The sequence below is a fragment of the Pteronotus mesoamericanus genome, unplaced genomic scaffold (genome assembly GCF_021234165.1).
Source record: "Pteronotus mesoamericanus isolate MK-2021 breed Mesoamerican mustached bat unplaced genomic scaffold, CSHL_Meso_final contig_25, whole genome shotgun sequence".
NCBI classification, from domain to species: domain Eukaryota; kingdom Metazoa; phylum Chordata; class Mammalia; order Chiroptera; family Mormoopidae; genus Pteronotus; species Pteronotus mesoamericanus.
The window spans coordinates 2,590,155-2,614,193 of NW_026555105.1; the positions used below are offsets into that span (position 1 = coordinate 2,590,155).

At 48.6% G+C, this 24,039-nt stretch overlaps 1 protein-coding gene across 2 annotated transcripts; it reads right to left on the reverse strand.

The window, feature by feature from the left end:
* Positions 1-55: 55 nt before the first annotated feature.
* On the reverse strand, positions 56-13,807 carry SPO11 (SPO11 initiator of meiotic double strand breaks). 2 transcript variants are annotated; one of them, XM_054573347.1, is made up of 13 exons: positions 13,677-13,807; positions 11,647-11,760; positions 10,271-10,359; positions 9,813-9,879; positions 9,224-9,332; positions 8,794-8,877; positions 8,049-8,085; positions 7,603-7,712; positions 4,233-4,332; positions 3,894-3,931; positions 2,960-3,036; positions 674-785; positions 56-175 (listed from the first exon to the last, which is right to left on the reverse strand). In XM_054573347.1, exons 1-13 carry the CDS (start codon positions 13,805-13,807, stop codon positions 56-58), a joined length of 1,188 nt encoding a protein of 395 aa, XP_054429322.1. The 2 variants fall into 2 exon arrangements, with proteins under 2 accessions (XP_054429322.1, XP_054429323.1); XM_054573348.1 differs by lacking the exon at positions 11,647-11,760.
* Between the last annotated feature and the right edge of the window lie 10,232 nt (positions 13,808-24,039).

The window sequence follows — 24,039 nt, forward strand, 5'->3', positions numbered from 1 at the left end:
CCAGAAGAAACACTGAGAATCCTCTTGAAATCACAAGATATATTCAGATATATTTTTATATCCACCCTCCAAATTTTAACTTGTTGGGTAAGTACACTCTGGAGAGATAATCCGATGACAGGAAGGTCAAAGCTTGAATTTCTGCCTTCATTTTAGAGCCTGCCATTATTTCCATCTGTCAACAAAGGTGAGATAGAGTCACACCAGGGCCCTCGGCACCATCCTGTCAGCTCAACAGAATGGTCAATCTGGACTTGTCTGGTTCTCCCAAACCATGGGCAGTATAGTCTTCGGGGTCAGCTAGAATATTCTAGAGCTGCAACAGCTAAAAATATGAGGCGACTACCCAGTAGTGATGCCTTCAATGACCAGGGACAATCTGGGGGCTTTACAATGGCTTCTCTTCCTTTTCCCTCCATAAACTACGATGCAGCCATAGACAATGTTTGTTGCTGTGATGAGGACAGAAAGCGACCGGCCCCAGCCAGGTGGCCTTTCCCGTTAGCATTCATCACTCGATGTTTCAGCAACCACGCACTGCCAAATGACCTCACCTTAGTTGTCGGGTACATAAAATTTCAATAGGGATATTTTCAAAATATTATGTGAGCGGCTGTTACTAATGTCAAAGACAATGAAACACACAACACTTGAATTTTAAAAAGAAACATACTTCTTTTCTCCAAAATGGCTGGCAAGTGACATAAGGTCTCTTCAGGATACTGTCAAGTTTCATTTGGTCCCGTTTTGTCAATGGAATTAAATTATCTTTAGGTATATTTAACCTAGAAAAAGCAGATGAAAAAATTAGCAAAAACAAACTGTTCCTATAACTTGAAGATCACATATATTTCACCTATATTCATTGTACTATTCCAAGAAACTCAGAAATCACAGGCAATAAAATTGGTGCAGATCCACCTTTTGAGTCCAAAATTTGGGGGCCTGGCATTCCCTAGGCCAACAAGGGATCAAGTTCACAGTGGAAGTCTGCTCTAAGTTGCTGGTTTTCTTTGTGTCATACTCACAGGACGGTGACAGGGAGAGAGATGCCGGTTGTAAAACAAATGCCGCCGGCACCGGCATCACACGTGTGCCCTCTGCTCCGAGGCAGTGTCAGAGCTCCCGGCAGTGGAGCGCTGAGGTCCGGTGGGTGTGGCCATGGCGAGATGCGCGTGGGATTTTAGGTTCCACTGTGTACTCACATGTTTGTGTTGGGTGAGAATGTTCTGGGCCATGGAAGTTGGTTGTCACTTTTCACTTATGTGTACATGCGTGCACACAGATACACACACCTATCTAGTTTTACATTTAAAAAAGTAAAATGTGATTTTATCTTGGTATGTGTTTAAAAAGTAGAACATGAGAGGTCCAGGGCTTAGGGTGTGGACTACTTTTTGAAGTCACAAATGCTGGATTTCCCAGGACAGCTCCAGTTTCAAAGTCTTTTTCAGTGTCCCCATAATTACGACCACTTGCCATAGTAGCTCCTGGATAGGATGACAATTTGATTGAAAGCGGACCTAGAGGATTTCCCTTGAAGCCATGTATATGTAGCTAACCCACTGGGGTTTTTTTGTTGTTGTTGTTTTTGTTTAAATTTGTCCATTTATTTGGAGTGGCTTTTGAAAGAACTAATGAATTTATGAGTTGCAGCTAGAGTTTTTCCAAGCCTTCCGCCTTAATAATTATCAAGTCATTTGTCCTGAATTTGTACTAGAAATGATTCATACAATCACCCCTAAGGGTTTTTGACCATGACATATAGCACTAATCAAAACTTTGATTCACTGGAGTGTAAATACTCAAAAATCAAAAATCAAACGTTTGTTCTTGTGCCCTCATTGTGTAAGAAGTGGCAATCACCCCAAACCTGTTCATATTCCACAGTGAGGAAGGCGGCGCCCATGATCAGAGTTCACGCTCTGCTTGAAGGACTCCAATCAGCACGTTTAAGTTCATTCTCACTGGCCAATTAAAGCAATAATAAAATATTTTTAAATACCCCCTTAGCAGAGATGAAGAAGAGTGATGTCCTCTGCTGAGGGACAGGTGGGCTCTCACTCTCCAGGGACAGCAAAATAATCACCCTACCCAAGGACGGCCGAGCCTGGGACGCACGCGCCCTTTTACCCAGCCGCTCCGGGGAGTCAGCCTCGGGGGCTCATTAAGCTGCAGGCGAAGACTCCGTTACAGGAGCGTCCCGCAAAGCACCGCCTGTCAGAGCAGAGATCTGGAAACCACCCAAATGCCTGTCTTTGAGGAGCTGGCTGAATAAACACGGGCACATCCAGAATTTGAACTCGGTAACAGAAGACATTAAAATGAGGCTGTAGAAATGTATTCACCGATACGGAAAAGTGCTCACTGTGTTGTGTGATAAAAGGAGATTACAAAATAGTATTAGAATATGAGCCCATTTTTGTGAAAAGTTGTGATTATGCACAGAAAACAATCTATAATGATAAAGCTGTTCATCTGAAAGTAATTTTTACCTTGTTTAATTTTTTTTCTACAACGTATGTATATATTAAACTTGCCAAACTTTAGGTTCCCAAACTTTATGTAATCTTCAAGTGAGATTTTTTATGAAATTAAAAATTTATATCTGAAATAAAATTGATTCACATGTCAAGTGATGTTAATGAATACTGTTTAACTAGCATCAATGTCTTATACTTTCTAAGTATAATAAATTTCAAAATATTTTGACAGTAAAAGTAAAACAAAAAATGTTTTCCAGCTCCCAGAAAGTTCAGTTCACCTTCACTCAGGTGTTTCAGTAGTTGAAGCAGAGACGCCAATGAACTTAATTCATGACCGTGTAACCCTGAGTCACAGCAAACAGTGCGCATGAAATGCATTAAGAGCTTTCCCTTGTGGTGACTTTAGAGGCTTATTGTGACATATTACAATGAGTCATTATTTCAAATATCCCAGTTCTACTAAACCGCCTAACCTTTTAATATCTGAAGGGAGGAGGCCAAGCCATCTAATAGCTGGAACTGTGAGATTATGGGCTTCAAAAGACATCGACTAAAATGAAGAGGAAAAGTGTATTAGGGAAGGCTAAATGGCGGAGAAGCAGTACACTTGCTTTTGCAGCCAAATTTTTCACTTATTAAGAACAAATACTAAAGACTTCATGGCCCAGAGCCCGCAGAAGGAGGGAAACCACTGAGAGCTTCACTAAGCTGGACTTTCAGTGAAGGCTCTATAGCACTTCTGGACTGACTGTCTACCAAACTACAAAGGAACCCCTCTGGCCTGCAGGTATTACTGATTATTCTGACTCCATTCCAATGCGTTGCTCTGTTGAACTTCTCACCTGCTCTAAATTCATGCGTCAGGGACACTCCAGGGGTACACAGCGGCTCCCAAACTTGACCGTGCGTCAGAACCACTTGGGGGGCCACCCCTAGAGGGTCCCATTCACTAGGCCTGGAGAGGGACAGGTGTGCAGGGCCCCACTTTGAAGACCGCTGGGGTGTGGTAAGTTGCAGTCCCTAGTGCTGAAACTGGTCCTCAGGGTGGAGAAAGGGAATTGGCCACATCAGAAACCCAGGCTACGTGTAACGTTCAGAGTACACTCGACGATCGGACCGTGCTGCTCCCCAGAGGCCCAAGGCGACTTCAGTAGGCCAGCAACACGGGGGTCATGGAAGCTTCTGGCCCAGAGCTAATCCCGCTCAGTCACCTGTGGTGGCCCTGGTCCCGCTGGCAGCTGGAATCACAGCGCGGAGACAGACTGGTCCTAGACTAGGACAGTGGCTGCCCTGGTACTTTTCGGGGGCCCTCCACTTACTAGGGGCTGATAAGTAAATGCAGAAATAGCCCCAATGAATATAAAACATCTCAAAAATGGAAAAAGAAAAATACTTTTCTATACTCACCATAGATCCGTACTTATAAATGCACATTATTTCTATGCCTGTGAAAAGAGTTAACTTTAAAATTCGACTTCTTGTATATTATAGGTTAGATAATTTGCACTCTTGAGTTAAGTCTAACATCTGCAAATTTTATTTTTTTGGACATTACCAATGGAAACTTATGGTTCAGTTTAATATGGCTAAAAAAGCAACAAATTACCTCAAATGATTGCAGTCATTAATTTTAATCTAATAATCACATTCTTTTGAAATATTTATGGAAGTGTTCTAAGAGCAGAAAAACACAAAGCTACAAATATGATTCAATCATGATAGTTTCAAACATAAACAGAAAGTCACCATGCGGATCAGCATCGACGAGAGCAAAGATGGGGATGTGGAATGCATCCCACAGCTTCCTGACTAAAAGCCTGGTGTTCAGGTCGGGCACTCCCTTCCCCTAAAGGCAAGACAGAATGACGCATTTTAATTCCAGAAAACAAAACCAATGAGACACTATCCTTGTATTATTAACAATGTAAAAGTTAGATCTCCTCACCTTAAATTTCAGGTGGTAGAAGACAGGTGTTGGCTGAAAAAAGTGCACAACATCTACAATGGGCCGAAGAAGGCCACGTGCGTTCCTACCTGTGACTTAGTTCTTCCAGCCCAAGGAGATATTTCAGCAGAAACAGGGACAATGAAAACCCTACATACTTAGATGTTCACTGCAGTATCACTTAAAAATGACCACACTATAAATAGCCACAGCAGCTCACAGCAGGGACACAGAGTGGCAGCGCCACACGGCCGTGGCATGGCGCACGCCAGCTGCGGGGCCAGGCCGCCCAGGCTGACACCTCGGCTCTGCCCCGTTCTTGCGGCACGAACCTGAGCGAATCCCGGAACCTCTGCGGCTTAGGGCTGGCCAACACCTTATGAGATTACATAGGAATTGACTCATTTAGCAACCATAAAGCACTTAGAAGAGTGCCTGGTGAAAATTCAGGGTTCAATGCACCTAAGTGGTGGACAGCACTGTGAGGCCATTAGAACAGCTACGTAGAGAAGTCACTCACCCAGCACGGCAACAGTGCCGGGGGGAAAGCCGGGCAGCGAAGGAAGCATGGGGCAGGGAAGCGGCAGGGGCGCCGAGAACGGGCTTCCCATCGCCCGGCTCTGACTTGGAATTCCCTCTCCGCCAACCATTCGTGGGTCACATTGGTCGGGTTTCTTAGTCTCGTTAGGCTGTTGCTTTGTTTAAAAATCGAGATAAATGTGCCTACCACACAGAGTTACGGCCCTACAGCAACGGGGACCTTCCTGCATCCCAGTGCCCATCTATTAAAATGGGGGTGATGACAGTGCCTATCCCATAGAGCGATAGGGAGACTGTACAAGTTAGGTGACCAATAGCAATGAGTGTGGACTCTAACTGTGAAGTGCTTAGAGTTCCTGGCGCACCAGAATCACTTAGTAAATGGCAGCCTATTTTAATTTTTTTTCCTTTACAGAAAGGTAACTCGTGCATGTGGTGGAGGAGTCAAAGTACACCACAGGACATCCAGTGGGAAATGAGCCCCCCGCCCCCCGCATCCTCAGCTCCTGCTACAGAGGCAGCCACGGGGGATGGGCCCCCTGTGGGTGTTTCCCGTGAGTGACAGCAGCACCTGACAACGGAGCCATGCCAGAGCTGCTGTGTAGACAGGCAAGGACGAGAAGGCAGCACACAGGGGGAAAGGCAAGGCAGGAAAAGGGCCGTGGGAGACTTTTGCCTCTTTCAGTGATGCTCCCCGACCCAGCTTTAGCGTCTCCTCAACCCAGGTGTGACAGAGCCGCGCTTCCCGCGCCCCTCCTAGGCGGCGGGACCAGGTGCGATCCAATCACCCAGGGCTGTGCAGAGGCCCTGGCCTCGGCCGCATCCCTTGCCTGCATGTACTGCCTTCCAGTCAGCCCAGCACAGTGTGAAAAGGGAAGAGGGCGGGGCCGAAGCGAGCCACAGGACACACCTACCGAGAGATCACATCAGGGGTTCAAGGACAACCTCTGCTGTTTGTGTGACTGAACTTTCCGTCTCAACCTCAAACGAGGTGCCAGCCAGACTCCGTGCTATCGGCTCCTGTCCCCAGCACCACACTCACAATTCTCCCCCAGAGAGCTGGCCGGGGTGCTGCTTGTCCTGCAGCTTTCAGCCGACAAGGTGGATCCGCACACCGCACCGGGGCCCTTCCAACTCATCCCTCACATCCGGCGGTCACCAAGCCCTTTAGAATGGGCCTAAGGGACGTCCTCTGTTTCAGTCTCTCTCCTTAGCCAGTCCTCTTCCGTCTTCACACCAGACAGCCCCCTGCCAGGCTCCCCGTCTAACCAATGACATGTCCTTGTCATTGCCCAAGTCCTTGTCATTCCCCTTCTCCCCAGCGCCAGACCTTCCGTGAGTGCCCGACGCCTCTGCTGGGACTCAGGCTGCCTCCCTGGGAGCGGCCAGGCCTTCCGAGACTCCCTGCAGCTGCCCCACATGCTGCCCCCACACCACACAGCTCACAGCCGGTACAGTCACTGTGGATCCAGTAAGCTAGGAGAAGTTTAACTAGAGGAGCTTTTTTCCTCTATCAACCTAAGTTTTTATAAATGTCTGTGTAAGTAGGAGAAAGCCAGCCGGGACAGGGCAGGGGAACCCATTCAATTGTCATTCCACCTACGCACACCCCAAGCTCCCTTTGTCCCCGTGCGTTCTGCCTCGCCCCAGCCCCTGTCACCCACCGCCCCAGCCTATGAACTCCTCCCAGACCCCTGTGGCAGGAAGCTCACTCCCCTGTGCTAACTGAGGCCAGTGGTGCCCTGTGTGTTATCTCGGTGTCCTCTGCTGTGTTCTTTGCTGGTCTTTACATACTTCTGTTTTTTTAAAAAGCAGGTTCCTTTCGACAGACTTGATGGAATGACCTGGTACGCAAACCTGAGTGAGAAAAACAAGGCGCGGCGCGTCTCCATCCCACCCTGCCACAGCCCCGCTCTCGCCGCGGTATGGGCGAGACAGCAGCCCTGCGCGGGTGCCGGCAGGGGCACGCCGGCAGCCTGTGTGCCCTCGCCGTGGCAGCAGGAAATCGCTGATGTTTACCGATCAGGTCCGTCACCTTGGTTTCAAATTTTAAAAAACATGATCATTGATTTTAGAAAGAGAGGAAGCGGGAGAGAGAGAGAAAAACATTGATGCGAGAAAGAAGCATCAATTGGTTGCCTCCCATGCGCACTCCGATGGGGGATCAAACACACAACCCAGGAATCAAACCTGCAACTTTCTGGTGTATGGGACGATGCCCCAACCAACTGAGCCACCCGACCTTGATTTAGTCAGATTAGAGGCTGTTTAAATAAACACTTTTGAGCCCTGGCTAAGCAGCTCAGTTTGTTAGAACATCGTCCTGATACACCAAGATTGTGGGTGCTGGTCAGACACATACCAAGAAGCAACCAATGAATGCATAAATAAGTGGAACCAAAAAAACCCCCAGTGTTTCCCTTTCTCTTTCTTTCTCTCCCCCATCCTCAAAAAAATCAATTGAAAAGATTAAATAAACACCTTTGAAATTCCTGTTCTATGACCCCAAAGGATGCATCGTGTTGATAAAAGAATGTTATCCCAGCTGTATAGATGACATCATACACCCCTCTTACCGGTCACCAAAGTATTATGTTAGTCTTGGAATTGTAGTAAAGATGGATAACATACCGTAACCATGATGCACGGAGACATTTTATTGCAAAAGTTGTCATCTAGCAGTCGCTGAAATGTCGCATCTTTTTCTACAATTAATAGAAATTTTGCATCTGTAATTAAATCTGTGAAGTTAAGGTGGACAAATTTAAGGCAAGAGTATTTCAATTTAACCAACTAAATAATGGTGCCCTACAGATCAATTCAAAAACAGCTGTAGGTTTAGTATTTTCATTTTTACCTTGAAATATGTAACAAGATATTTATTAATATGTAGTTATCTGTCTCTCCTACTAAATGGTGAGCTCCTAAAAGAATCCTACAGAAGGGACCGTGGTGTGTCCATCTTGGCCACTATAGGTTCTAGCTTGGTGGTTACACATCAGAAGGTTTAATTTACCAAAGTAATGAACTGAATGAACATTCCAGAAGTTTACATAGTTTTTCCATTCAAAGGATACTCCAAATTCCTTGAATATTAGATGATACAGCAACAGCCTAAGTTAACAAAACAAGACAGTTTTCATTTTAGATAAAAAGGAAATATAACAGCATTTTAAAATTCATCACAAAAATCCTGTATTTTCATTTTTAAAGAATAAACCTGCCATCAGAGGTTTATACCTCAGTACGAAAACAATGGAGAATATTTATTCTCCAGTAAGAAAAGACACGCACCCACGCTGCCTCCCGGCAGGTGAGGGCTCTGTAGAGGCCCTGTGGATAACCTCCTCGTTCAGCAGGCAGACGCAGGCGAGGGACAATGGCCTCGAGCAGGACCCGCCCCCGCCCCTGCCCGGCCCCGCTATCAGCTGCCTTCCCTGAGCAAGGGTGCGGCCTGGCAAGCTGCTCGCTGAGCGCGGGGCCTCCTGCGTGCCAACGCCAGGCTGGGAGCTTCATTGTAAACATACTACTTTCAGAACAAGAAAGTTTCATGAAGATCACCTAAATAACCATGCTGAAATGGTCAAGCCACACTCGACTTGGAAACAAATCCATTTTTAAGAGCAATGTGTACTTTTATTTCAATGACACTTGACAAGTGGCATATTTTAAAACTATACCCATTCATATATCTGTTCATCCTTCAGTCCTATTTTAAAATCTTAAGCTCCAAACTACATAACAAGCAGGATATAAAATATACTCCTAAAACAAGGGATCGGAGAGGGAGTTAATGTGTGCAGAAACATCGATGATACTTACTGTTGTACAGCTACAGTTCACTTTGGTGCCCTCCTCCTCGATATACCGTAAATTGCCAGCAATCAAACCTTTTGATGTAGATAACTAAAAAAAAAGACATATTTGAATATTTTTTCACACATATATTTTAAGCTGCAAAGTCATTCCTCATGTACACCTGCTAAAATATATGCCTTTTTAACTCAGATTGAAACTTAAGAAATGAAGGAGAAAATATGTAAGCGTATTTAGGAGTGCAAAATACTTGGTAATTCATCTGTGTTGGCCCAACTCATTCGAGGGAAAATATTGAGAATAGATACTTAAATATAATGTCAAAAAATACCAAAAGAGGGCATAGATCACATTCTTTGACTTATATTCCTCGATCCCAACTTTCACAGGGACCCTTCGCCGTACACCGGAAGGCCCTGCGCTCAGCGCTACGCACCACGTGCAGACCGCGCCTCGGCACTTTCAGCATGCAGGACACGTCGGCGATGATGCTGTCCACGGCCGCCTGGCTCCCGAAGAGTTGGCTGTCCGTGTAGTATATGTCTCTGTGAGGATTTAAGATGCCTATTTTTAATTAACCATGTTCTCTTTGAATGTGACAAGTATTGCAGTATTACTTGAAGAAAGCTTGAACTAGATGAAACACACCTATAAACAAAGTAATCTACTACCCACAGTTTAGTTTGAGTAACTTTTCAAAACACATAATGGAAGTTAATCTAACTAAATCTCACATTGCTTTAAAAAATTTTTTTTTTATTTTTAAAGCTTTTATTTATTTATTTACTCTTAGAGGGGACGGAAGAAAGAGAGGAAGAGAAACATCGATGTGCCAGAGATACATCAAGCAGCTGCCTTTCACATGTCCCCAACTGGGGACCTGGCCCACAACCCAGGGATGTGCCCTGACTGGGAATCAAACTGGCCACCTTTCAGTTCGCAGGCCAGCACTCAACCCACTGAGCCACACCAGCCAGGGCTCACACTGCATTTTAAAGAGCAATTTACGAGAATGATACATTTACCTTTTGGTTGCATAAGTGTCGCTCTGCACTAGTTTATAAATCATGGACAGTATTTTAAGAATTAGAGCTGCAAGATAAGATGCAATAAACAAGTTACTCATCATTTCTCTAACTCAGAGCATTTCATGGTCACCAGTTATTCTCCATGACATCACAAAAACTACTTTTGCAAAACAGAAGTTTAAGTACAAAATAGAATTGCCTGAAGAATCAGATAAAATTTTGCTCGATGAACAGCAAAACTGAGACAATGCTTTTCCACTGAATCATGTACCTTGAAAATTTATCTTGGAATTACAATGAACTTCCATGGATAATGATGTACAGAAGTCTATACATTTATTTCAGTACGATGGTGGTTTGTTCAAGAACAAGTAAAATTATTTAACTAGGAATAACAAAAACTCTGAAGGTAACCAAATTCATTTATTACCAAAAGGTAAGAAAGATTAACTCACCAAAATTTTTAACTGATTTTGGTGAATCACTTCTGATTTTTCTCGTGGTACAATGAGATACCATCTGAAGACCCACAGAGTCTTCAAACCTGTCATTTTGTTTAAAGCAAGGGAATACAATAAAAAGCAATTAATTTCTGAATTCCAAACAATACACACTTAATGTCCTCTTCTGAATATCATTTAAATACACATTTCTTTGCAATGTAAACACTAAAGCTTTAGGATGACTTAGGTTATAAGTTTAGATAATAACTCCAGGTGATAATTGGATAATTAGCGCTGAGACATATAGAGGCACTAAAAGAAAGTGTTTAATTACAGATGTGTAATTCACTTATTTGATTATGATGTCTATGTACATCTGTGTATTTCTTTCCTGGGAAGACATTTAGTGTGTGTGAACTATTTTCAACTATTTCATAGTTAGCATTTTGCTAATTTTAACAATTTACTCAATAACCTTACTCAATTTAATACATTTTGAAATATTTAATTTCTGATGTACCTCCAAAGTTACATCAAATGAAATCATTTAGAGCAGGTTGTCAAAGTGAACTACTGAGCCTGTCCTAAAGGTGGCAGAAGGCACCCGGCAAAGAGGCCGGTCGTCAGTGGCTTCAAGGCTTGATGCCGTCCGCCTCGCAAAATATGAAGCAAAATACGATTCAAAAGTTTAGGTTTTATATCAGTTATATTTGATCATAAAGAAAATTTAGTGACTCTCAGCCTCAAAACTACTTTTATTCTGTTTCTGTGACTCTCATGGAGAACCACTTTTGTAGTGTTTTTCATTATTTAGTGGAAAGATTCTGCAAGCTGAGGATCTCAGAAAACCAAACTATGTAACTAGGTTCCAGGATTTTGGTTAAGCTGTTTGCTGATTTTTCCCTCTTGGACACATGACTTAGCAAGAGAAGACGTGTTAGGAGAAAGCCTTTGAAATGTGCTCTATGTTCAGGACACGTTTATTTTGGTCTCCGTTTCAGGGCCGGTTGTAGGCCCCGCAGAACAAGTGGTTTGCGTTCTCAGTATAGATGAGAATTTCCCCCTTTGAGTGCTGGGAAGCTTAGATCGAAGTTGGGAGCCTATTTTTAGCAGGACTGTAAGACTTTATCATATGCATTTTGAATTCTAACCTCTTTCACAGCTTTGTTCTTTCTTCCTAGCTTTGTTTTCCCTTTGCCGTATCTTTCACGCCTCCTTCTAGTTTATATAACCGGCCTGTATGCTATGTATTTTATAAAATTCCACAAATACTTTTTGGCAGGGGTAAAAGCAATTAAAAAATATCTGACTAGAACTCTAACTTGAGTACATTCAAATCATGACATAGATACCGCATTTAAAAAATGTAAAAAATGCCAAATGCCCACTTTATATTTTCCCAGGTTGATCTGTTGTCTATCGTGAGGGCAGGCGCTTCGTTTCTCGCCAAGCTTGTGATTATGTCTTGGATAATATTTTCTATAGATGCAAGAACCTCAGAACTGAAACAATAAACACACCATGATTCAGTTTTAAGTCTAAATTAGGCCTTTACAATACGTAACATTTCCCTAGATCAGCACGGAAATTAGCTTTTTGTGTCATTGGTTGTTCTGTAAACCTTGGTAATCCATGTTGATAATGTTAAACCCTAAACCCACTAAACTCTGACGTCGGCACTGTATTAGAACGGCGGTATGGGTAGTGGTTACTCAACAGAAATTTCCTTTGCTTGTAATTTTACTCTTCAAACAATTACCCATTGAAGTAGCATCTCCCTTTTAGATTAATGACTAGACAATACAATTTATAAATATATTGTAATCTACTTTTCATCTTAACCTACTTAAATAGAAACTTGTTGGCTGGAAATGCTGCAAAGTGTTTCAATTAAAAATGATGTCATACTGGCTTTGAATTTAATTCCCAAAACGGCAGTGCAAAAGTACACATATTTCAAAAGGAACACTTCTTTTTGTAGCTTATTACCCTAATTGATCTCATGCCTTAAATCAGCCCTTTTGAATTTTAGGGATTAAAAAAAAAAGTCTTAATCAGCGCCATGGAAAGACTTGGCGACTACCATGCCACTTCGCAGCAAACTATTGATACTTAGCCCAGCTTTCTGTCCGCTGACATTTAATTTCACACGCCATCAGCTTCAAAACAATGCTGTTCAGTTATAAATACCGTTCGCACATTGCCTGGGACGGAAAATCAAATCTAGCAAATGGGCAAAATGTCGATTCTTCTGAATCCCACAGGAACTTGCGTTCTTTGGAACCACGTGTTTCGGCAAATAAAAAGTAAGACACGGAGTGTTTTCTAATACCGACCTGTAAAAACGGACTCAAATAGTCATTTTTTTCCCAGTTTAAAAAAAAAAAAGTCGCAGGACCAACTCTGAGATACAATCAGATTAATTTACATCTGAGACGTAAACAGGGGGCTTCCCCTCCCTCCGGCCCCTCATCCTCATAAATCCTCCCCCAAACTACATCCTGATGTAAAAACTTGTTTGCTTGTGGGTTTGTTTCCACCCTCCCACCTCCATCGTTGGTTTGGGCTTAAAAAGAAAAGTCATTTATTTCGGCTGAAACACTTTGCTGATGAATGAGAAAAGCAGACAAAAGGAGCCAAACACCGGGACGTTTCAGGCGAAAGCGGGCAGGAGCGCGCACAGAGGTCCCGCAGCGCCGTCCCAGCGGGGTCGCCGCGGAGTCGCGGCCCCCGGCGGCACCCGCGCGCGCTCCGAGCTGCCCCGCGCCCCGAGGAAATCATTTACAGCGCGCAGCCTGTCTCCGCGTCCAAGCCCAGAAAACTGTTGTTTTATTACACGCCGCTCAGGATGTGTTGGCTCCCTTGCCGTGAAACACTCTTATTCAGTGAGCACTCACATTCATTTTTCTCATTTCCTCTTAAAAAAAAAGTCACGAAAACGCAAGTTAAAATTTTATCCTTTTTTTTTTTTTTTTTTTTTGCCCGTAATTGTGCCCTAAACGCTCTGATACGTAAAGATCTCAGGAAACCTGCGAGCCCAGCTATGGAGGCGGTCCTGGAATATTCTAGAAGGGGAACATTCTGGAAGGCACCAGGGGGGTGGTCTGTCCCCAGGCTTTTTGGAGTTAGGTAATAATTAGAAGCAGGAAAGGGAAGGAGCACTAAGCAAGGAGACTTCTCGGGGTTCGGGCTGGCCGGCCACCGGCCGGCCAAGGGGGCCCCTCCAGCGGCCACACCATGTGGGAGGCAGCTTTTGGTCCCTAAGGTAGAAAGGACAAGAAGGTGCAACCAGACATTTCCCTGCCGAGCACCTCAACCCCTGCCCCCTGCCCCCCGCCCCCTCCCCGCCCCGCGCCAGGCCACAGAACCTCCTCGTTGTCCATCTCTTGGGCATGTGCCCCCGGGCGAGCCCTTGTACCTGGAGGCCAGGCGCGTCCCCCCGCCCGCGCGATCCCCGCTGTCTCTCTTCAGGGCGGCCAGTAGGGAAGCCCTGTGCTGATCCAGAGCCTCGAAGAATGAGGGCTCAGGCCCCATGGGCGCAAACGCCATGAAGACAGACTGCGATGAAAGAGCCCCAAGCGCAGAAATCCAACCTCAGATGGCGCGTGCCTGTGAACTAGGCCTTTCCCGCGCTTCCGGGTTGCGGCCTCTTGCGCACGCGCACGCCTTACCCTTCCGAGGCCTGCTCTGCACAGACGCATGCGCATAGCGCCTTCTGTTGAGTGGAGTGCGCACGCGCACGCAGGGCACACTCGGGCGTGGTCACACCTTGAGGGACCGTGTGTTGGGTCCTTGGAGCACGGCCCTGCGAGGAACGGGGACCAGCAGGGTGTGCTTGGGGGTGCTGGACCCAGATTTCATTAAAGTGGTTTCATGTTTTGTTTTTTTTGGCTGTGTAGGGAAAAGCGATTTGTCGTTGTGACAAGGAGTCATGGCGACTCAGCTGTGTGACAGACACAGTGCCAGGCTCAGCTGTGAGCAAAGCTAACGCGATTCCTGCCCTTCCTCACGTTTGTGTGGGAGCTGAGGGCTTACACAGGCCAGTTCACGCAGCCGCTCGCTGGTGGGTCCTGTAACCAGCCCAGCAGGTTCCTCTTGGGCTCATGGCGATGACGTTGCAGGGGAGGGGACAGTGGGGTCCCCGCGTTCAGGCAGGCCTGGGTTAAGGCTTAGCAAATGAAAATCCGGGACACTCAGCTAATTTCGAATTCCAGATAAACACCGAATACTTTTTTTCTTTCTTCCTTTTTAAGGTAACTAGATCCCGCGCAATCTCCGGGACGTACTTTTACGAAAAATGCATTATTGTTCTGACATTCAAATGCAGCTGATGTCCGGTATGTTATCTAGCGACCCTGGCGTGGGACCACGGTGGCCCTGTGCGCGCGGGGTGAGCGGCGCCCTTCTCCCTGCTGTCTCTGAGCCTTCTGCAGCAGGGACGCCCCAGGGAAGGGTGTCTTGGGGGGTGATGTCCCCGAGAGAGGACGGTGGGGAGAGACTCCGGAGCAACTTGGCTCCCAGGCTTGTGAGGGCCTGCTTGCTCCTGACCGGGACCCGGGGACGTTGCCCCAGAAAAGCCCCCGGATAGCAGGCCCACTCAGAAAGCTATTTTGTTCCCTCAGTTGCTGGTTACTGCATAGTTTTAAAGCAAAACCTGCTTTCCCATCATCAATAATAACGGGCCTCCTCTGTTCATAATGACAGCTGCTGGTGCCAAGCTCTGTGCTGAGTTATCAGAAATACTTGCTCGCTGCCTACCCGGTGCAAGGGAGGGTTAGGTAGGGAGGACACAGCTGGGAACAAAGCAGGCAGGATCCTTCCCCGTCGTGGGTGGGAGGGGGGATTTGGTGGGGAGGATTAATAGGTGGACACGGGGATGATTAAGTGGCAGGATCAGAAGTGCATTTCCAGCGACAGCCCTAAGCAGTAAACGTTTGTGTCTACATTTCACAGATGACGAAACAAGCACGGAGAGGCTGAGCAATTTGTGCAGGATTGACTCACAGCGAGGGACGGAGCCGAGAGGCAAATTTTGACCCTAAATTTGAGTTCTTAGTACTGGGATAGGAGGCACTGCTGATGGTCTGGCTGGGAACACGTCATAACTTTGTGGGGGTGTCTTTGGTGATGGGTTTATGCCCTTGGCCCGTGTTCTCTCTGCTTTTAGATGAGGGCATTGCAGCAGTGGGCTCGCCTTTGTTAATATCAATGAGGGGCAAACAAATAAAGGCCTTTGAAGGGAGAGGCTGAATGAAGGACATCCACGAGACGTGTTGTCTGGGAGGTGCCTCTCTCCTGGGACCAGAACCATCTGTGCACTTGTCTCTCTGTCTCGTGAGGACAGACCCCTCTGTATCATGTGTCACTATATACTCAGCCAGGAGCCAGGGACTCCCTGGATCTGACATGAAATGAAAGGTCCTGAGCCGGGCCGGGGGCACAGGAAGTGGATCAAAACAGTCAAGGGAACAAATGCATCATAAACCGGGCATTCCTATAGGGAGAAACCGCCAGGTGCGGCCTGGAAAGGCTCCCGCTGTGGCAGAGCGAGGCGGGAGGCGTCCATGCCCCCCCGCCCCCACCACAGGCGGCTGCAGCTCTGCCTCCAGGTACCGGCCCCACTCAGGTAACTGGCATGTGTGGTGTGTGCGCCACCTCTGCATCCAAATCCCTGGCCGTGCGAGGAAACCAGAGAAAGCGTTCTGCCCCTGGCAACAGGCTGCAGGGGCGCTGGGCAGATGCCGCTGCCCAGGGCAGTCCCCGACGCACGACACCCAGTTCTTCCTTCCCGTGGGCCCGCTGTGCTTGGCACAGAGACGGTGCTCAAACTGCACTCCGTTGAGACGATGAAAAGCTTTCCTCCAAACTCAGTCTGATGTCCTGGAAGTTGTCTGAGGGCCAGAGCCTCCATGTGGGTTGGAAAGAACATCAGTTCAATTAGGCATAATTCTATTTTATTTTATTTTTATTCTTATTTTTTATTTTATTAATCCTCACCTGAGGCTATGTTTATTGATTTTAGAAGGAGAGGAAGGGAAGGAGAAAGAGAAACATCGATGTGAGAGAGAAACATCAGTCGGTTGTACCCTGTATGCACCCTGACTGGAGGTCAAACCTATAACCTAGGCATGTGCCCTGACCGGGAATTGAACCCGCCACCTTTTGGTCTGCAGGACGACGCTCCAACCAACTGAGCCGCCTGGCCGGGGCTAGGCATAATCCTTGTATCCAAGTCTAACCCACCAAAAAAGAGAAAGAAGGTAGGGAAGGATGGGGAGGCCCTTGCAGCAAACCAGACAGGAGAGGATGTCATGTTTCTTACATTTAAACAAGCTGGTTTCTTTAGCGAATGTAAGTGAACATTCATATATCATAGATGCTTGAGACAAAAAGAGAAAATACCATAATAATTTCTTCTTGGGGCTTTATGAGGTGTTTTTCTGTTTGCTTTTTTTTTTGTAGCTTTTAAAAATTTATGAAAATGATACATGCTCTTCATGAAATAGTGGCAAAGTTCGGAAAGTATGAAGTCAACGTGGAAGAACCCCCTGTCTGCGGTGGCCTCTCCCTGCTCCACCTTGGTTTGTCGTCACTGGACTCGGCCCCGTCGGCCCCAGGAGTTGCTCCTTTTTGCCCCAGCACCTTTGCACTTGCTCTTCCCTTAGCAGCTTGGGATGCTTTCCCCCTATTCTCTGTCTTCGCTCCCCACGTCCAGCCTGGCTCATTCTTCAGACCTCGGGCTGGACATCTCCCTGGACCCCCCTAAGGAAGTCTTGACCCCAGCTTCCCCTGTCTCGACACGCCTGCGTCCCTCCGCCCTGTCCGCCCCAGGAGACGCCCAGGGGCTGACCCACCGCTCCACAGGCCCACGGCGTCCAGTCCACGAAGGGCACTCCGCACTGTTTGTTGAATGAGTGAACAACTCCCAGACGGAGTCTCTTTGTTATCAATTCCTAATATTCCTCGCATCTTCCTCCAATGCCTGAAGAAGTGTAATTTTTTATATGAATAAGACCCTAGTCTACGTTCTGGTATTGCTGCCACTGGTTTTAACAGAAACTGCAGTTTGCTGACGCTCAGACACTGGACCAACGCTGCACACGTAAAACCCCTTTCACTCCCGCCGCCCATTTTCCCAGCGAGAAAGCTGAGGCTCTGAGAAGGAGAAATATAGAAAATTGCGGAGTGTCATGGGGCGCAAAGGACAAAGCACTGGCAGGAACAGCTTCTCTGCTCTCAGTCGCTGTAAGTATTTTCTCAAAGTCAGGGTAAGTTAGTGTTGAATTAATTTCCCCATTTTTCATAGCCAGTGATTATATAGCTGGGCATATGATGTAAAGCGAATCAATAAAAGAAAATTAAATTGAGTTTTAATAAGCGCACCAAAATATTTGTAAGCCTATGGGTCACCTTATTGACAAAGACATATTTGCTTCTGTAGAGAAAGTGCTAGAATGCGTCACGATGGCCCCAACACCAGCTTCCATGACTCAACTCATAGCCAACTTTTTCAGCTACAGCTGTTCTCTGCCCAGGCCTCCCTTTACATTTATTGGAGGCAAATCCCAAGCACCCAATTATCCATAAGTAATTGAATATGTATCTCTATAAAAAGGGGGGGGCTTTTAAAAATAGCCATAATCCCATTTATCATACCAAAACTTACGTTCACAATCATTTTTAAAATCACCAAATAGTCCCTCACTGTTGCCATGTCCCCAGTTATTTCTGGGATTGTTTTTATAGGTTGTTCTTGTCAAAGTGAAGATAAGGCCCACCCTTTCATGGCTGTTAGTTGATAAGTCTCTTAAGTCTCCTTAATTCTATAGATTTCTCTCTTTTCCTTCTTTGCAGTTTATGTTGAAGACACTGAGTCATCTGTCCCAGAGAGTTTTGTGCAATTAAGAGTTTGTGACCTGCAACGCCGTGGTGTCATTTAACGTATTTTTTCATCCCCGGTATTTCCTGTGAATGGGTGGTTAGATTTAGGGGCTTGACTATTTCTGGTTTGATTTTTTTTTTTCTTTAGTAAAAATATTTCATAGGTGGTTTCAAATATTTACGACCTCCAGGAGAACCTTCCAGGACCTCTGGGGGTGGGGCCCCCAGGTTGAGCAGTTCTGAGCGAGCCTGAGCCTCTCGTTACCAGCAGGAGAGGCCGAGCTCGGGAGGTCCAGTCGTGCTCGGCAGAATCCGGCACGGAAGGCTGACCCGGAGTGGGAAGTCTGGGGAGAGCCTCAGAGTTGCCCTGTGGGTCTGCAGGGAATGTTCCCCCTCTGATTGCTAGCGCCCTAGGTGGCTTCTTGCCACCAGCCTGACTCTTCCTGTCTGCTTTTTATTTCTCTTTTCCTCACACCCCAGCAGGGCTGCTAATTACCCCCTTCCACACACCCCCCCTCTTTGTTGGAATTGCTAAAGCCATGACCTAGAGACACCCCGCCACAACTGTTTTCCAGTCCTGCTCCAACGTCTGGTCTGCGTTCTGTTTGAAGAATCAGTCGACACTAGATAGAGACTTGCTCTAATTTAAGGAGACTCTCAAATATTGCAAGTCATTCCCATCCTCCCCCTCCGCTGCTTCTTTTTCTTCTTTTATTATTTGTTTTCCATTATAAAGGCTTCTTGGCAAGTGGTTTTGATAGAAGGAAACCTTTTCAAAAAGACCAGAAGGCGTGTTTGGTGCCCACAGCCAAGGTGATAGAGACTCTGAAGGTGTTTTTCCCTCCACGCCCCCCCCCCCCGTTTCCCGCGCACGGGCTCACACCAGAAGGGCTTTCTGATTTGCATCGTGACACATTCGCGATGCATCCGGCGCGCAGGCACACGTGCCATCCTGCTGCCCAGAGCCCTCTAGCACTGGCGGCTGAACAAAGAGCAAGATCACCAAGGGCCGCACACGCATTGCTGGTATTTGGGTGGGGAAGTCAGCTTACAAAGAGAAAACTGAGTGCACAGCATCAGTGAATTTAATGATGTGTTACAGGGAGAACGGATGAGGGGGTTAGGGGAGCAAGTGAGTGGGCAGGAAACGGCAACGAAGGCGGACAGGAAAAAGGAAAGGTGAGGAAGAGCCACCCGTGGGGGGGCGAGGGCACACGCAGAGGAGGACGTGCTTGGGGGGTTCCAAGAGCAGAGAGCGGGCTGGTGCCCCGCGGCGTCGGCACGACTCAGCGGTCACAGGGGCGTCAGGGGAGGGCCACGCCAGGCCTCTCGGCCCGAGGAGGAACTGGGACTGTGCTCTGAGGCGGCAATTCCAGCCGGGGCAGTCTTGTCCCCGTGGGACGTTTGGTGATGTCTAGGGGCATTTTTGGCTGTCACTGCTTGGGGACAGGGAGTGCCGCGGACATCAAGCGGGCAGAGGCCATGGCGGTTAGACACCCTACAGTGCCCCGGGCAGCCCCACAGCAGAGAGCGAGCCGGCTCCAAACTTGCCAGCGCTGAGGCGGGACAGCCGGGCCCCAGGGCCGTGGGAGGCCTGCGGACAGTGTGAAGCGAGGGACCGGTGTGGTGTGGCGAGTGCCGGGAAAGGGGAATGAGCGCAGGAGGTGAGGGTGGGGATGGCCAGGCTTGGGGCGGGGGCGGGGGCGGGGCCAGGGCACTGTCCTCGCAGCCGGAGAGAAGGCGGGCGTTTTGCGATTCTCTTTATTGAAGTAAGCCATGGTCAAACATGTCCTGGAAAAGCCGTACGTTGTATCAGGATAAGCGGTCTAGCGTGACTCTAGCTGGGTTCAAATCTTGGCTCTGCCGCTTTCTAGCTGTGTCTTCTTGGGCAAGATTCTCAAACTCTCTGTGCCCTAGTTTCTTCATTTGTGAACCGGGGATAAGGATAGTGTCTACTTCACAGTGTTAGTGTGAGGGGGAAATGAGTCACTACATGCCTGGTATATCGTGCATGCTCAAAAAGAATTGTCTGTTATCAAAACACGTCCCTCTTCGGAGTGTTGCCCTGCGTTGCTACAAACCGAAGGCCCTGAGAAGTCCTGCAGCCAAAAAGTCACGGACGCCCTTACCGATTTAAACTTGCTTAACCTGCGTTCTCCCAACTCAGTCTTTCATGAATATTCCTCACGAACACCCAGAAAACTAGGGAGCCTTGGAACACACTTTAAGGACACCTTTACTGAGATATAATACATGTAACAAAATTCACCCTTTTAAATCACACAGTTTAATGGTTTTTTGTGCATTCACAGGGTTGTGCAACCATCTTCACGACCTCAGTTTAGAACACCCTCGTCCTCCCAGAAGTTTAGAAACCCTGTGCCCCTCAGCAGTTTCTTCTCGTTCTCTCCTTCCCCAGCCCCTGCCAACCACTGCCCTGCTTCCTGTCTCTACAGATTTTCCTGTTGTGGACAATTCATACGCATGAGACGTGATATGTGACTTTTTGCAGTTGGCTTCTTTCGCGTGGCCTCACGCGGTCAAGGTTCACCCACCCTGTAGCGTGTATCCACACTTCGTGCCTTTTTGTGGCCAAGGAATCGTCTGCTGTATGGATCTAGCCCATCTTATTTATCCGTCCATCGGTTGATGGACACGTACGCTGTTTCCACCTTTATGAAGAACGCTGCTGTGAACATCCACGTACAGATTTTTGCGTGGATATGTGTTTTTACTTCTCTTGGGCGTGCACCTGGACGTGACATTCGGGGGTCACGTGTGGGAGCTCTGGGGTTAGCATTGCGCGGGAGCGAGCCCTCTTTGAGGCGCGTTGATGTTGTCAGTTCGCCTGCCCTGCCATTTTCCTTCTTCCTCCTTCCGCTCCCCACCCTCCCTTCACCGCCCTCCGCCCAGGGCGCGGGTCAGAACTTTGCCACTTCCCGCTGTGAGATCTTGAGCAAGTGATCTTCCTCTCTCCAGGCCTCCATTTCTCACCCCTAACGTGAGGAGAAAGATGAAATGGAATTATCTATGTAAAGCGCCTACTTTAGCGTCCGGCAGTCAATCAATTGGCGCTGCATTATTTGCTAGTCTCACCTGTGAGCCTGCGCTGTGAGCTCCCACCGATGTCAGCGTTATATATTGGCGGATGCGGTAGGTCTGATTGCAGACAGTGTTGCAACGCGGATCCCTGTGCTCGTCTCCCAGCCAGGACGGAGGACGTGCACACCTTCACCTCCACCAGAGTTTTCCAAAGGAACCTCTGAAGTGACCGCAGCGATGTGCGCTCCCAGCGGATGGCCCTGCCACCCCCATCCGTGCCCACCCCTGATAACGTCGGGGTTTTTACTTTTTGCCCGTCTGAGGTTACGCAACGCTGTCATCTTGCGGTTCTGATTTGGGTGCCAGGCACTTTACCTGGATTATTTCATTTAGCGCCTACAGACGCCCTTTGAGATAGGTCCTAATATTCTGCCTGAGCTGCAGACGAAGAGCCGGGCGTTGAGAGGTGAAGGGCTGGCCTGGAGGATGTGAACGGCGTCCCCCTGGCCCAGCGCCTGAGCTCTCGGCCTTCGCTTTGCTCTGCCTCCCACGGAGCCCAGGCCTGGCAGATAAACACAAGGAAGACCTCTGGGGGAATGTTTAAGACCATTAAGAAATTTAAGAAACATGTTCATCCTTTCATTCAACAAATATTTATTGAGCATCTACTCTGTGCCAGGCCCTGCAAACAAAATGAAGTCCAGCGGGGGAGACAGAGCTGTCTGTATTTAATCTGTAATAGCACATAAGCACCTTGGAGGAAAACAAAGCCGGGTGAAGGGCCTGGACGGCGAAGGGGGCTTGATTCTGTTGGGTGGTCAGCGAGACTACCCAGGGCGTCGTGCTACAGAAGGCCCCTTCTTCTGCGCAGCAGGGGACAGCGGGCACAGGGCTTTGGGAGGGAGTGTGATTGGGATGTGTGAGAAGCAAGGAAGCTGCGGGGGGCGGAATGCTCAGGCTGGCCCCCGGCGCCCTCCTGCCCTGCCGGTTTCCCGACGTGGGTCCAGGTGCTGCTGCACAGGGACCCTGCATTTGTAACCAAAGCCCCCAGCCGGTTGACCTTAAGATGCAGAAAGGAACTGGGCGTGCCCAGCCTACTCAGGTGAGCCCTTTAAGGCAGACGGTTTCCTCCGGCTGGAAGCATGAGGAACACTGGATGCGCTGTTGCTGGTGGAAGACGGAGGGAGCCGTGTGACCGGGTGGCCTCAAAGAGCCGAGAGCGCCAGTCTTGCAACTGCGAGGAACCGACTCCTGCCCGTTACAGGAACGAGTGCAGGAGAGAGCCCTCGGCTCCAGGGGAAAACACAGCTGGCTCACCCCCGGCCTCAGCCCGAGCAGAGACGCCAGCCATGCTGTGCTGGACGTCAACCCACAGAACTGCGAGCTAATAAATAAGTGCTGTGCTCAGCTGCTAAATCGCGTGATTTCTTATACAGGACAGAAAATGGATATAGAGACTGCATGACTGGAGCAGAGGCTGCCGGGGAGAAGGAGCAGATGAGGCCTGAGAGGTAAGGAGCCGGACCCCGCAGGGCCACGCAGGCCATGGGGGGACTGGCATTTATGCTGAGGGACACGAAGCCACACAGGCAAGCGGCCCTCCGACCTCCTTGCCCTCCGCGTGCACACCTGCCTTCTCTTACTTTCCATCCTGGCCGGCGTTCATCCTGCCACTACGCGGGATGATACCGATCTACCGATGCCTATTTGTGAACAGCTTGGGACGCTGTTGACTGTGAGGGACAGGAACCCACCCAAATGACTTGGCCCCCCAATCCAGGGCCCCAGGCTCGGCTGGAGTAGGAACTCGACTGCTATTCCAGAAGTCTGTGTCTTCCTCTTCGTCCACTTGGCTTTGTCCTGTGTTGTTGTCATGCTTAGGCAGGCCCCCCCGACGTGGCGGAGATGGCACCAGCAGCTGTGAGCGCGCATCCTGCCAGCGGAGCCATCTGGACAGAGGGACCCCTCTTTTTCTGCACGGTTCCCCTAACTATCGTGGCATGACTCACACGGGCCCACCTGGGATCACATGGCTGCTGCGGAGCCCGTCGTTAAGGCCAGAGGAAGCAGAAGGAATTCGGTGGTCAGGGCTCGGCCGTGTCCGTGGGCCTGGATGTGGGTGCAGCGGTGAGGGCTGGGGAGCCGGGGTCTTCAGGCCTACGCTGAGACTCTCTGTGCTGAGAAAGGGGAGGGATGTTCCCTTGGGGCCCGTTAGGGGGTCACTAGGGTGCTGTGAGCAGCAGAAGAGGGACCAGGTGCTGGTGGGGCAAAGCCAGCCGAGGGCCCCGGGAGCGGCCAGCTCTGTCCACGCTTCCAGGGCCGTGGCGGCCGTGGGCCTGCAGCACAGACGTAGGTTCTGCCTGCAGATCCCAGGGCCTCACGCTCGGTTCCGCTCAGATCACGGGGCCTCCTCTTGCCCCTGTCGTCTCTGCATCCTATTAGGTCTTGGCACTGGCAGTGGGAGTTGTGGAAATAGCGCAGAGCCCTGCCTTTGCCCCGGCTGTTTACTGGAGAAATAAATAGAGAGAGAGAGGCTCAGCTGAGCAGATGCTTGGATCAGCAGAGCAGCCCTGGGAGGCTCGGGCAAGAGTTATCTTCATAAACACGCAGACACCGAGGAGAGGAGCTCGGGAAGCCGCTCCAGCCCCAAACAAACGGGGACCTGCAGCCAAACTCAAGGCCAGCTGGAAGGTTCCCCAGCCAGGGAGGAAGGGCACCCTGGGTGGGGGACAGTCCAGGAGACGGCTCTGCCCGCGGCCTGCGGCGGGGGCGGGGGGGGCGCCCTGCCTGCACGTCCTCCGAGTTACTTTTTAAAGGCAGTCCTGGGCCTGGGCCTGCGAGGAGCGGCCTGCTGGTTG

Coding starts and splice junctions, on each gene's coding strand:
- SPO11 (XM_054573347.1), bottom strand. CDS start 13,807: ATGGCGTTTGCGCCCATGGGGCCTGAGCCCTCATTCTTCGAGGCTCTG. Junction 8,086..8,793: donor TGAACTGTAGCTGTACAACA/GTAAGTATCATC, acceptor TTGTTAACTTAG/GCTGTTGCTGTATCATCTAA. Junction 4,333..7,602: donor CTCCGTGCATCATGGTTACG/GTATGTTATCCA, acceptor TCTTGCCTTTAG/GGGAAGGGAGTGCCCGACCT.